The sequence below is a fragment of the Acipenser ruthenus genome, chromosome 9 (genome assembly GCF_902713425.1).
Source record: "Acipenser ruthenus chromosome 9, fAciRut3.2 maternal haplotype, whole genome shotgun sequence".
Classification (NCBI taxonomy): Eukaryota; Metazoa; Chordata; class Actinopteri; order Acipenseriformes; family Acipenseridae; genus Acipenser; species Acipenser ruthenus.
The window spans coordinates 321,142-335,895 of record NC_081197.1 but is presented as its reverse complement, the minus strand read 5'-3'; the positions used below and the strand labels follow the sequence as shown (position 1 = coordinate 335,895).

Here is a 14,754-nt window from a genome sequence, read left to right as displayed (position 1 = left end):
ACTGTGTGAGGGTATATTGATGTGTATATATTGATGTGTACTGTGTGAGGGTATATTGATGTAATTCTTCAAAGCCTGTTCATTTCTCTGCCCACGATTTCCTGTCTGCATAAAGAATACGGAACTCGATTATCTGTTTGGATCAAATCTATCAATGTTTATTAGGATCATCATTCTGAGAATGTATTATATTTATTGATTTGTAAGCTGGTTAATGCATTTGTTTCCTGGTGTCGTCTTGACAATCATGGGGTCTTTTCAGTGTGATCTGGGCGGTAGCGTTTCTAAATCATGAAAACACACCCCTGCACGGCTTTCTACACGTTTTTACAGACAGAAATCCACTCAAGAGAAATGTTTATTCTTTATAACTGTGGCCTTATTTAAACGATTGAAGCATTCATTTAGATGTGCCGCTGTTGAGATGGGTTCATCGACTCCCACGTGTGATTTAAATAGCTGAGTGAGTTCAGAGCTGTAATTGGCTGAGCTCCAGCCCACAGAACCACAGTGAGACCTGTGTGTGCATCTCTTTGAAAATCCAAAACAGCAGCACTTTTTTTTTGCGGTTTTAACAAACGGAAAGTTCATAGAAGACACACACACACACACACACACACACTAACACACATGCACACACTGACACACACACTAACACACACACTAACACACATGCACACACACACACTAACACACATGCACACACTGACACACACACTAACACACACACCAACACACACACTAACACACATGCACACACTGACACACACTCTAACACACACAGACTGAGATACACACACACTGAGATACACACACTAACACACACACATTTACACACACACACACTGAGAGATGCACACACACTGAGACACACACGCACACTGAGACACATACACTAACACACACATTTACGCACACACACACACACACAAGTTTTTTCCACTTTGTGACTGCTGATCTCTTCTAATATATTCACAGTTGTCAAGACCTAGAACGCAGAACCTATAACCAAGAACCTAGAACCTAGAACAAATGTAAAGAATATTTGAAGCTACTTGCTGTTAAAACGCCTTTGTGGATAGGGGCTGTAATTCAGTTAAGTTGTTAGCTTTCTCTGTGCTCTTCTGTTTCAACAGCACGCGTTCAGGATGCAGTCTTTGTGGAGGACAGTCCTGTCTTATCCTGCATAAAGCTGCTGAAGAACCAGGAGAAGAAGCAGAGCAAAGCAGAGCCTCCACCGCGGCAGAGCCAGGGCAACGAGCCGAGTGCAGAGTTCACATGGAACTCCCTGGACAGGACGTACCGTCCGGGGTGGAGCAATCCCATAGAGTACCCCCTGCCCTGGCACCACAGCTACCACACGTGCCAGAGGATCATCCCCGAGCACCGGGTGTACGGATACGACTTCACCCTGCCCAGATCAAAGGACTGGGACCAGGCTGAGTGCTGTGCACACGATCCAGCCCTTCCGAGGGCTCCACGCTCAGCCACCGATGTGGATCTCTGGGATTCGAAGGTGAGGGCTTTGATACTGTTTAGGAATGAGCTTTACATCCACAAACCTTTTTACTTGGTGGTTCTCAAACTGGGGACTGGGGGCAAGTATTCCTCAAGCCAGGAGAGAAATTCATTTACATGAACGCTGCTGTTAGCTGCTTCGGATTATTTAGAAAAGCGTCCAGTAATACGTTGTGTACGGGAGGGTCGGTTTGCATGTGTGTCTGTAGGAGGGTGAGGAGTGTGTGATGACAGTTTAGTGAAGACTGGTGTGAAATCAAGGCAGTTCTCGTGTTCCCCATGCAGTGTGAGACAGGCAGAGGGACTCACGGACGGGATCAGCTCATCAGGCTCCCCGTGTTTTCAATGCGGACCCTAAAGATGAGAATGAAAGTATCCTGTCCATACAGAGAGCACATTACTGGGGTGGTATGCAAGCCACACAGCAGCTTGGTTTCCAGTGAAAAGAGTGTATTGAAATGGATTAGCAAGCATAATCCTGGATTGTGATTTTAGGCAGCCTGATTAAACATAGCTGTATTAAGCAATATCATTTTGTCTAGTGTCTGCAGCCCTGTGTCTGTGCTGCATCTTTCTATTACAATTGTCATCCCTGACCCAGAGCCCCATGCCAGAGGATTAACAGACAGACCTGCAATATCACAGAGAATTCGCATTTCTATTCTAGTGTTCCATACATTTAGCATTTATCAATATTTAGATATGGCCTAATGTGTCCACTGATGTTGATCAGTACTGCATTTGGGTCTGTAAAACGGGATGGAAATAAGATTGCCATTGCACAGCAGTTTGATCCATTCCTGGTTTTACTGTGAGTTTAATAAGACACGCCTGAGCTTGTTACCTCTACACACTGTGGCTAATCAAGCTGGTAGTAAAACCTGGACTGGGTGACACTGCTGTGCAGCAGGAGTCTTGTCTGACGCTCTGAGGTTCTCATTTGTCGTGACAAAGTCAGCAGCACTGACTAAAGGATTAAGGGAACATCTGCAAATTCTAATTACAAACAGGAACAGAGATGTGTTTGAAATAAATAGGTATAGGCAGCACAGAGAGTACAATGCAGATATAGAGGGAGGATGAGGCGCCACACAGTAAGAATGACCACTTATTGAATTAAAAGAATCCCATATGGATCAGTGGTAGTAATGTGGAGAGCAGTGTACAAATTCACACATAATCTGCAAATGAGCCAGTGCTCCAATACTGCTCTTTTTATATTCTAATAGTGTTAGTTCAAGGGGTTCTGCCTTTTACTATGATGGGATCACCATTAAAAAACAAAGTCTTTTCTGCAAGTCACTCTGAGGGAGAGGAAACAACATTTGAACGTGAATTAGTTTGTGAAGATAGCCTCTGAGTGGAGTTTTTAGAGACAGTCCCTACTTCCGTATTCACACCTGTGCTGCGGTTCACAAAGGTGTGATGAGAATCAGCAAGACTTATTCAAAGTGAAGAAAGGTATGATTTACTAAAGACAAACATTCATCTAAACGGAGTCTAACTATCATTACACTGAACATGGAAAAATAAACAGGGTGTGCTAATGCAGTATTCAGTGAGGAATGCCTTCAGTGAGGAATGCCTTCAGTTCAGTATTCAGTGAGGAATGCCTTCAGTTCAGTATTCAGTGAGGAATGCCTTCAGGGAGGAATGCCTTCAGTTCAGTATTCAGTGAGGAATGCCTTCAGTTCAGTATTCAGTGAGGAATGCCTTCAGTTCAGTATTCAGTGAGGAATGCCTTCAGTTCAGTAGCACTGTAATGCAGTATTCAGTGAGGAATGCCTTCAGTGAGGAATGCCTTCAGTTCAGTATTCAGTGAGGAATGCCTTCAGTGAGGAATGCCTTCAGTTCAGTATTCAGTGAGGAATGCCTTCAGTTCAGTAGCACTGTAATGCAGTGAAGTGGAGGTGTTCATAAACAGTGTAAAGAAGGATATCATTAATACAAAGAGCAGGTCTCGTAAGCTGAGTGGACATCAATCACAGAAGAAGTTTACAGAATGGAAGAGGAACTCCGCTCATGAGGAACTTTAGTCACGGATGGATTCAATTACAATGTCTTTATAGCGTTGTCTTTTTTTGTTGGATCCCATTATGTGGACACATTGATTTCATTTTTTTTGTCTCCTTTATGAATCCCACATAAATGAAGAACAGGTGCTGATGAGAGACCTGCTGTACAAAAAGACCCCCAAAGGGGGACCAGTAATAATATGGGAAGACTCTACACGAAGCGTCTCTAGTTACTGTGTATTTACATAGTAGTTACTGTATCTCTAACCCTGTCCTTTATATACCTCCCTGCATGAAAACCCATTGATATCCTTTATATACCTCCCTGCATGAAAACCCATTGATATCCTTTATATACCTCCCTGCATGAAAACCCATTGATATCCTTTATATACCTCCCTGCATGAAAACCCATTGATATCCTTTATATACCTCCCTGCATGAAAACCCATTGATATCCTTTATATACCTCCCTGCATGAAAACCCATTGATATCCTTTATATACCTCCCTGCATGAAAACCCATTGATATCCTTTATTTACCTCCCTGCATGAAAACCCATTGATATCCTTTATATACCTCCCTGCATGAAAACCTCAGGGTGTGAGAATTAATTTTTTTGTGATATAGAAACAATAGGCTCTCATGTGAAAATGTTAGACCACTTTGTACTTTTAATTAGGCATCTTAAACAACTTCTAAAAAGTCTCCTGCGTTTTACCATGTGTGGCTTTGTGTTCTTTTTCTCATACTATTGTAAATGAATTGCATGCGTGGCCTATTGAAGTCATCAATTAAATTAGACAATCACTAATTTGCCTATTTTGACAATTTCCCAAGATTTTCAGATCCAGTGGTAAGATTTCATAGGCACAGCAAATCCAAACGACAGAAGCAGTGGAGTATTCTAATACATTTACACACTGCTGTACGTTTCATTATGGGCTCATCTTAAATAGCTACTGCATGCTTGTAACACAGAGAGAAGATCAATCATAATGAGTTTAGCATGGCTACGTCATGCATCTCTCATTGCATCATGGGGCTCAGGTCTTATGAGGCTTCAGTGGAATTTATCAGAATCCATCCTTATTGTGTGCATCAGGAGCTGTGGGAATGACCTGTGGTGAAGTTTACTGTACGTGGCACACAGCGTATTCAATTAATGAAAACTATTGATATTCATAAAGACAAGTGTTGAGGCTTCCCCAGGCTGCAGCCCCATCCGACCTCCGTTTTTAATGGAATTGATTTTCATGAAAATGTCTCAGAATGTGGTTAAAGAAGCTGACAAATTCCAGAGCAGATTGAGGCCTATTGAGGCTCATTCTGGCTTTTCAATTAGACATCAACGCTGGTCGAGCAGTTCCAAATATTTGCATTCATCTGGAATTTGCTTAAAGTGAAGAAGCAGCGCAGGTTTTTGTCCCAGTAAAAGGGGGTGTTGGTAGGTGGTGGTGTTAATCAGTTAGTAAGAGGCATGCTGTTATAATGTACTGAATGTATATGTGGATATGGATGTGTTATTTGTTAATCAGTTAGTAAGAGGCATGCTGTTATAATGTACTGAATGTATATGTGGATATGGATGTGTTATTTGTTAATCAGTTAGTAAGAGGCATGCTGTTATAATGTACTGAATGTATATGTGGATATGGATGTGTTATTTGTTAATTAGTTAGTAAGAGGCATGCTGTTATAATGTACTGAATGTATATGTGGATATGGATGTGTTATTTGTTAATCAGTTAGTAAGAGGCATGCTGTTATAATGTACTGAATGTATATGTGGATATGGATGTGATATTTGTTAATCAGTTAGTAAGAGGCATGCTGTTATAATGTACTGAATGTATATGTGGATATGGATGTGTTATTTGTTAATCAGTTAGTAAGAGGCATGCTGTTATAATGTACTGAATGTATATGTGGATATGGATGTGTTATTTGTTAATCAGTTAGTAAGAGGCATGCTGTTATAATGTACTGAATGTATATGTGGATATGGATGTGTTATTTGTTAATCAGTTAGTAAGAGGCATGCTGTTATAATGTATTGAATGTATATGTGGATATGGATGTGATATTTGTTAATCAGTTAGTAAGAGGCATGCTGTTATAATGTACTGAATGTATATGTGGATATGGATGTGTTATTTGTTAATCAGTTAGTAAGAGGCATGCTGTTATAATGTATTGAATGTATATGTGGATATGGATGTGTTATTTGTTAATCAGTTAGTAAGAGGCATGCTGTTATAATGTACTGAATGTATTTGTGGATATTGATGTGTTATTTAGTGTGTGATGCGGTGTCACATACTGGAACCCTCCTTGCTGTAGAATTACATTTGAAAGCTCCTGATTGGTGCAGATGCAGCAATGCAGAGTCAGCAGCGAGTGATGTAACAACAAGAGGAAGCAGAGCCTCTTCCTGTAGCCTCATTTACTGGCTCCCTGACACCAGATATGCACAGAGAGCTGATCTAGAAGGGAAAGGTAACACTGTTCCCCTTTTCTTTTGTACCGCAGTGTCATCATCACAGTTCTGAGTGGCCCTTTCATCACATTTTATGTCTCAGACACAATTTTTCAATAGTAAACTGCTCTAATTTCAAAGAAGTGGTTCTTTCAGCAGCTGTTTCTAAAGAGGAGAGGGGCAGAGTTCAGTAAAAACTGGGTCTTAAAAAAAGAAACAGCTGAAACAAGTCATTTTGGTCACAATAATAAATATAGATTTGAATTGAACATGGTTTCAGTTTTTTCCATTGCTTTATATGCGGAAATAGCATCTTCATATGAGGCTGTCATGCATTTGCCTCTTCCATACGCCCCCATATAAGAACATAAGAAGTAGAACATAAGAACATAAGAAAGGTTATAAACGAGAGGAAGCCATTCGGCCCAACTTGCTTGTTTGGTTGTTAGTAGCTTATTGATCCCAGAATCTCATCAAGCAGCTTCTTGAAGGATCCCAGGGTGTCAGCTTCAACAACATTACTTGGGAGTTGGTTCCAGACCCTCACAATTCTCTGTGTAAAAATGTGCCTCCTACTTTTTGTACTGAATGCCCCTTTATCTAATCTCCATTTGTAGCCCCTGGTCCTTGTTTCTTTTTTCAGGTCAAAAAAGTCCCTTGGGTCGACATTGTCAATACCTTTTAGGATTTTGAATGCTTGAATCAGATCACCGCGTAGTCTTCTTTGTTCAAGACTGAATAGATTCAATTTTTTAGCCTGTCTACATACGACATGCCTTTTAAACCCGGGATAATTCTGGTCGCTCTTCTTTGCACTCTTTCTAGAGCGGCAATATCCTTTTGTAACGAGGTGACCAGAACTGAACACAATATTCTAGATGAGGTCTTATTAATGCATTGTAAAGTTTTAACATTACTTCCCTTGATTTAAATTCAACATTTTTCACAATATATCCGAGCATCTTGTTGGCCTTTTTTATAGCTTCCCCACATTTCTGAGTCAATATAGAGTAGAAGAGAGTTTTGTTTTTTCTGTCCTCATATGAGGCTGTCATGCATGAAGGGTTCCACACACCCTTGTTTCATTGATATGATCAGCTTGGGTCTGGCAGGTTAAGCTGTTAAACTGTGTTGTTCTGAATACAGCTTGATGGAAGACGGTTGTGACGATAGGTAAATGTGTCGGTGCTTGTCTATATATTACTTGTTTTACGTAAACAAAATGATTACGTAACATTGGGATTGTCGTGGCAGGGGTATAAAGCTAGCACTGTTGCAGGACGGGAAAAAAAAGAGTGTGTTGTAGTGTCGCGGGAGATATGGTTGAGCTGAGCAAGAGAGAGACAGAGAAAGATGAAAGTTTTGAAAATATGGCGGCACGCTACTGAGGACAACAAGTAGCTGTGTCTTGTTTGTTTTTGCAAGTATAGCTGTTGGATGTTTTATAGAAAATAGTAAAGAAAAATAACGAACTATTCGAGTGAGCTGTGTTGCAGAATTGCGGTGAGAGCGGGTGGAACCTGGGGAGACGTGTTGCTGCCGAATCTACATCGGGTTTGAGAAAATAACTTTTGTTTATAGTTTTCCTGATATGGACATTTGCATTTTTATCGAACTGTCTTGGCTGTTTCGTGCTGATTCTTTATTGCGGTGGAAGGGGAGAGCGTACTACTAGTTTTATTGCTCTTAAACTAATGGACATTTACTGGGATTTGTTCTAAACACCGATGCACTTTATTTCTGTTTCTTTCATTTCTCCTGCTTCTCTGGAAACGTGCTGGAACTCTTGTGCACCATTTAGTTAATATATTGTTTGTTGGATGATATACTATATAATTGTAAATTGTTTTCCTGTATTGCATTGCAACCTTACTAGTTATGCTATATAGTTTTATTATTTCTATATTTGCATGCATAAATGGGCCATTGACTCTAGTTTTATCGATTATTGCAAGTTAAGAATAGTGTCAGTTAAGGACAAATTAAACAATACAGCATAATGGATGGTTTAAATCATGATTAATGGATCACTTAATTTTGAAATTTAAATGCTACTTATGATTTTTAATTGATGATTAACTAATCTATTATTGCTAACTAATTAAAATGCTATGTAATATATTTTAGTTACATGCTGTGCAATATCTAACAATGCTGTGCAATATCTGACAATGCTGTGCAATATCTGACAATGCTGTGCAATATCTGACAATGCTGTGCAATATCTAACAATGCTGTGCAATATCTAACAATGCTGTGCAATATCTAACAATGTTGTGCAATATTTAGCCATGCTGTGCAATATATTTGTTGTTGGTGTTCGTATAACCAATTAATAGTGTGATTGGTTAATTGATGTAATTAACTAGTATATTTCTTTGTTAGTTTACGGTCAGTAACCAAGAGGCCTGCTTGATATTTGTAGAGTGTAATAAATGCTTGAGGATTGCATGGTTCCTCAATGCTTCTTCTCCTAGCTGTTTACCTTTTTTCTGTCCTGTTTGTTAATTATTTATTTCAATTACATAGTGTTTCCCTGGGTATATATAGGGTGTAGTGGTGTCACATATGGAAAAGTGAATTACTATGTCCTAGTAGCGGTTTGGTGACAATTAAATATGGTAGATTATGCATTTGCCTGGCACCCCAGATAGCCAACCGTTACAGAATTTGGCACCCCAGATGGGACCCTTGAACCTGACGTTTTGAATAATAAAGAAAAAAAAAATATATATATATATGTAATTGGTTATATTTGATTGTAATTATGGCAACAGGATATGGTAAATGGTCGGAGAAGGAGCTGACTCTAGTTGGAGGAGAAAAGTTAATTGATTCTGTTAAAGTGGGCGAATCTCTCTCTAGGCTAGATAATAGCGACTCCTTAATTGATAGTGATTTGGATATTTCAGTGAATGCACCACCTTTAGTACCTTTGCCTATGGGTGTTACAGGTGTTAGTCAGGTGGAGCTTGTAACTTTAATTCATGCTGTGGAGGGTATAAAAAATGCCATTAAAGAAACTCAAGTGCTTCAGGAGCATTGGGTGCAGTCACAAAATGAAGAGGTTAAAGAAACAGGAAATATAAGAGAGGAATTAAAATGGAATATGGAGCAATTGCAGCGGGAGTTGCAGGAGGAATATCGCACTGTTTCAAGTACTTTACAGGTATCTGTGCATCAAGTTGCAACAGAGCTGAGTCAGTTAAAAGCTCAGATGGGGGCTGAGATGTTGATTTTAAAACAGGAAGTGTTGGGAAAAATGGATCTTTTGGTTGAGTATATTAACCGGGGTCAGGTTGATTTGAAAAAACAATTAGAAACTTTTAAGCCGTCTCTGCCGATCGTTGCACTCCCCACTCCAAGTACTCTGTCAGAGGTGTCTGGTAACGCTGTATCACCTATTACAGAGAGAGAAAAAAATCTTCCAATTAAGTTGACTTTTCCTACTTATGGATGTCCGGAAGATGATTCCGATCCATTATTGTATCTAGCGAAATGCAAAGATTACTTGGCACTAAGACCTATGGCAGATGGAGAAATTCTTGCAACTCTCCGAAGTGTCCTACATGGAACTGCGAGAGATTGGTGGGAGATTACCAGAACACAAGTGGTTAGTTGGCAAGAGTTTGAAGAGCGTTTTCGAGCAGCATTTCTTTCTGAAGATTATGAAGATGAGTTACTGGAAAGAATTAGAACTAAAGTACAATTAGAAAATGAAAATATAAGGGATTTTGCTTTTTCTTATCAGGCCTTGTGCAAAAGATGGAAACCCAGTATAACTGAGATTGAAGTACTGAAGCTGATCCTGAAAAATGCAAATCCATGGCTTGTCAGTCAACTGCGTGGACGGGTGACGAGCGTTGAAGAACTGGTACGGTTGGGGGGACAACTTGAAAAGGATAGACAAAATCAACAGGAATATGAGAAAAAGAAAATGGCTATTTCTACGAGTTCTAATATGAATTCCTCTAAAGTGGATAATAAAGCAGCAGTGAGAGCAAACCAGCCATCCAGTTATTTGTGTTGGAGATGCAATGGATGTCATTCTCCAGGTCAGTGTCCTCAGTATAAGAATCAGACTGCACAGAATTTTCAGAATAAAACTACTGCTTTTCATAAATCAAAAAGTGGTAGTTTTGGAAAGGAGACCACATTGTCAGCTGTGGTTGAAGATTCACAAGTAGCAGGGAAATCTGTTTCTTGGAAGAAGAAAATAGAACAAGGTCATCCTGAAAAAATTACTTTGCGCCAATTGGTTGTACCAGTAACTGTCTCTGGATGGATTGGGAAAGCTATTTTGGATACTGGAGCTACGTATACCCTGATTAATGAAAAACTTTGGAAAGAGCTTAAGCAGCCACATGACATGCTGCAGACTCAAGATAAAGTGACTTTGTTTTTAGCCAATGGTGAAGAAAGCTTACCTTTGGGTTATGTAAACCTTGCATATCAAATGCATGGGTTCAGATGGACTTTACCTACTTTAGTTTTGTCTGAATCACAATTGGCCTATGCTCTTGTATTGGGACTGGATTTTGTTACCCTTACAGGACTTGTGATTGATGTGAGAAGTCAGACATATAGCTTCCCCTATGATAAGAAGCAGCAGATGTTCTCTTTCCAGCCAGGAGGGGGATCTCTAGCAAGTTGGCTCCCTGTCTCTGAAGTTGGGGATGGAATACGAGTTTGTACCTCATTGTACACTACAATTTCACCTTATGGGGGAATTTTTTCTGGGACGCTAAAGACCGAGTCTCTTTCTCTTGAAGATGTTATCAGCCAGGTGATACAAAATGCCGACCTGTTGGGAACTGATGCTGAACAACTGCACCAGTTATTGTGCAATAACACGAAAGTCTGTGAAGTTAAAATTGGTAAAACATCCTTTGTTAAACATAAAATTTGCATAACTAATGAAGCTGCTATTAAACAACGACCTTATCGCTTGTCTATTGCAAAGCAGAGAGTGGTTCAAGAGCATGTCATGGATATGTTGGAGAAGGGTGTAATTGAAGAATCTAGTTCTGCTTGGGCTTCCCCTATTGTCCTTGTGTCAAAGAAAGACGGTTCCCAACGTTTTTGCGTGGATTATCGGAAACTAAATGCCAGAACCATTGATGATGCTTATCCTTTACCAACAATTGGGGAAATCTTGGAATCACTTTCTGGAGCGGGAATCTTTACAACTCTGGACTTAAAGAGTGGTTATTGGCAAGTGGAAATGGATCCAGACAGTAAAGACAAAACGGCTTTTGTGACCCCTTTTGGACTGTATCATTTTAGAGTTATGCCTTTTGGATTAAAAAATGCACCTGCCACCTTCCAAAGATTAATGGAAAGAGTCTTGGGAGATTTAAGAGGGAAAATATGTTTTGTATATCTTGATGATGTTATAATCTACTCGGCAACTGTTGGACAGCATCTTCAAGATATTCAGGCTGTTTTAAATCAATTGGAAGTTGCTGGACTTACTTTAAATTTAAAGAAATGCCAGTTTTGTAAACAGCAAATTAAATTTCTGGGTCACATTGTAACTCGGAGAGGAGTGTGTGCTGACCCTGCTAAAACTGATGCCATTCAGAATTTTCCAATACCAACTAATATAAAGGCCGTTCAAAGATTTCTGGGACTTGCTGGATGGTACCACAGGTTTGTGGCTAATTTTTCTCAAATTGCAGAACCATTGAATGCACTAAAAAAGAAAGGCGCCAAGTTCAGTTGGACTGTTGAATGTCAGACTGCTTTTCAGGCATTAAAAGATTGCTTGACTTCTTCACCAGTGTTAGGGCATCCAGATAATAAGTTACCTTTCATTGTCTACACTGATGCCAGTGCCTATGGACTTGGTGCTATATTGGTACAGCGTGTTTCTCCAGACTCGGAAGTCGTCCTGGCTTATGCCAGTCGTACTTTGACAGTTTCAGAACGGAATTATTCAACAGTGGAACGAGAAGGTTTGGCTGTTGTGTGGGCCCTGGAAAGATGGAGACATTATTTAGAGGGGAGATATTTCACAGTAGTTACTGACCATTCTTCCTTATTATGGATTTTTAATACCAGCAATCCGAACTCTCGGTTAATTCGCTGGGTGTTGCGGTTACAGGAATTTAACTTTACCGTGGAATATCGCAAAGGAAAATTAAATTGCGCTCCTGATGCCTTGTCTCGTGCTCCCATTGAGGCACAAGAAAATACCCTGTTGGGAATGCAGACTCGTAGTTTGGAAGGAAACGAGCGTGTGGATTCATTCCCTTTGAGTGATGAAGATATCTGGAGAGCTCAGAGCGTAGATCCTGAAATAAAAGGAATATACACTGCTCTTCTTTCTGAACAAGAGGCTGGCTCTAATATATCTGACAAATTTGCCATTGTGGAGGATAAGGTTTACCGAACAGTGAAAAACCCGAATGGAGTAAATCACTATCAGGTTTATGTTCCTGCAGCTTTAAGAAGCAAGGTCCTTGTAGCTTTCCATGACAACCCTCTCAGTGGGCATTTTGGACGTTTTAAAACCTTGAAACGAATTCAGAAACTTGCCTACTGGCCGAAGATGTGGAAGGACGTGGTTACTTATGTACGTAATTGTACAGTTTGTCAAACTTTAAAACCAGAAACTAGACGGTTGGCAGGAAAGATTCAACAAACTGTTGTTGGTCGTCCATGGGAGATGCTAGGGATCGATCTCATGGGTCCCCTACCACGGAGTTCAAAAGGAAATACCCAACTTCTTGTGATTGTGGATTATTATTCAAGGTGGGTAGAATTATTCCCTTTAAGAAGAGCCACTGCAGAAGTTATTGGTCAAATTTTAATCAGAGAGATCTTCACTCGGTGGGGAACCCCTGATTATCTTCTTTCTGATCGAGGACCACAGTTTATTTCTCATGTGCTGCAGGCGGTATGTGAGAAATGGCAAGTGGTGCAAAAATTGACAACTGCTTACCATCCTCAGACTAATTTAACTGAGCGTGTGAATCGCACCCTGAAACCTATGATGGCGTCTTATGTGTCGGATCAGCATAAGAAGTGGGATCGATATCTTTGCGAATTTCGATTTGCTATCAACTCAGCAGTACAAGAATCTACTGGTTACACTCCTGCTGAAGTGAATTTGGGACGTACCCTTGGTGGACCCCTGGAGAAAGCTTTCCAACATAATGTGAGGCCTGACGTGCCTAGTTATGAGTTACTGTCTAGGTTAAGTAAGTTACGTGCTGCTGTGCAAGAAAATGTAAGTAAAGCACAAGCACGACAGAAAAGAAATTATAATAAACACCGCAGGGACGTTAGCTTTAACCTCAAGGATCGAGTTTGGGTTCGTAATCATCCCCAATCTAAAGCTGCTACCAGTTATACTGCCAAGTTTGCTCCAAGATGGAAGGGCCCATACCGAATTATCAAACAAGTGGGACCTGTGAACTTCCAGGTAGTTATGGAGGAGACTGGTGAGGATGCCAGAGTTATTCACATTTCCAACCTCAAGCCTTGCTATCCTACTGTAGCTGAACTAGAGGAGCAAGAGAAGCGGAACGTGATGAAGATTTTTAATGAAGATAGTGATGATGAGGAGTTTTTGGGATTTGTAGAAAAAGAGATGGAAGAGTCTGTTCCTCCACGTTCCAGCTCTGTATGGGGGGGGGAGTGTGACGATAGGTAAATGTGTCGGTGCTTGTCTATATATTACTTGTTTTACGTAAACAAAATGATTACGTAACATTGGGATTGTCGTGGCAGGGGTATAAAGCTAGCACTGTTGCAGGACGGGAAAAAAAAGAGTGTGTTGTAGTGTCGCGGGAGATATGGTTGAGCTGAGCAAGAGAGAGACAGAGAAAGATGAAAGTTTTGAAAATATGGCGGCACGCTACTGAGGACAACAAGTAGCTGTGTCTTGTTTGTTTTTGCAAGTATAGCTGTTGGATGTTTTATAGAAAATAGTAAAGAAAAATAACGAACTATTCGAGTGAGCTGTGTTGCAGAATTGCGGTGAGAGCGGGTGGAACCTGGGGAGACGTGTTGCTGCCGAATCTACATCGGGTTTGAGAAAATAACTTTTGTTTATAGTTTTCCTGATATGGACATTTGCATTTTTATCGAACTGTCTTGGCTGTTTCGTGCTGATTCTTTATTGCGGTGGAAGGGGAGAGCGTACTACTAGTTTTATTGCTCTTAAACTAATGGACATTTACTGGGATTTGTTCTAAACACCGATGCACTTTATTTCTGTTTCTTTCATTTCTCCTGCTTCTCTGGAAACGTGCTGGAACTCTTGTGCACCATTTAGTTAATATATTGTTTGTTGGATGATATACTATATAATTGTAAATTGTTTTCCTGTATTGCATTGCAACCTTACTAGTTATGCTATATAGTTTTATTATTTCTATATTTGCATGCATAAATGGGCCATTGACTCTAGTTTTATCGATTATTGCAAGTTAAGAATAGTGTCAGTTAAGGACAAATTAAACAATACAGCATAATGGATGGTTTAAATCATGATTAATGGATCACTTAATTTTGAAATTTAAATGCTACTTATGATTTTTAATTGATGATTAACTAATCTATTATTGCTAACTAATTAAAATGCTATGTAATATATTTTAGTTACATGCTGTGCAATATCTAACAATGCTGTGCAATATCTGACAATGCTGTGCAATATCTGACAATGCTGTGCAATATCTGACAATGCTGTGCAATATCTAACAATGCTGTGCAATATCTAACAATGCTGT

At 39.9% G+C, this 14,754-nt stretch overlaps 1 protein-coding gene across 1 annotated transcript in view; it reads left to right on the top strand.

Moving 5' to 3' along the window:
- LOC117972946 (SAM and SH3 domain-containing protein 1-like) overlaps positions 1-14,754 on the top strand; it is a 51,470-nt gene that overhangs the window by 9,809 nt on the left and 26,907 nt on the right. Inside the window, exon 9 of the mRNA XM_059030598.1 lies at positions 1,137-1,516. Within this exon, the coding sequence (XP_058886581.1) occupies positions 1,137-1,516 (380 nt within the window). The remainder of the gene's footprint in view (positions 1-1,136; positions 1,517-14,754) is intronic.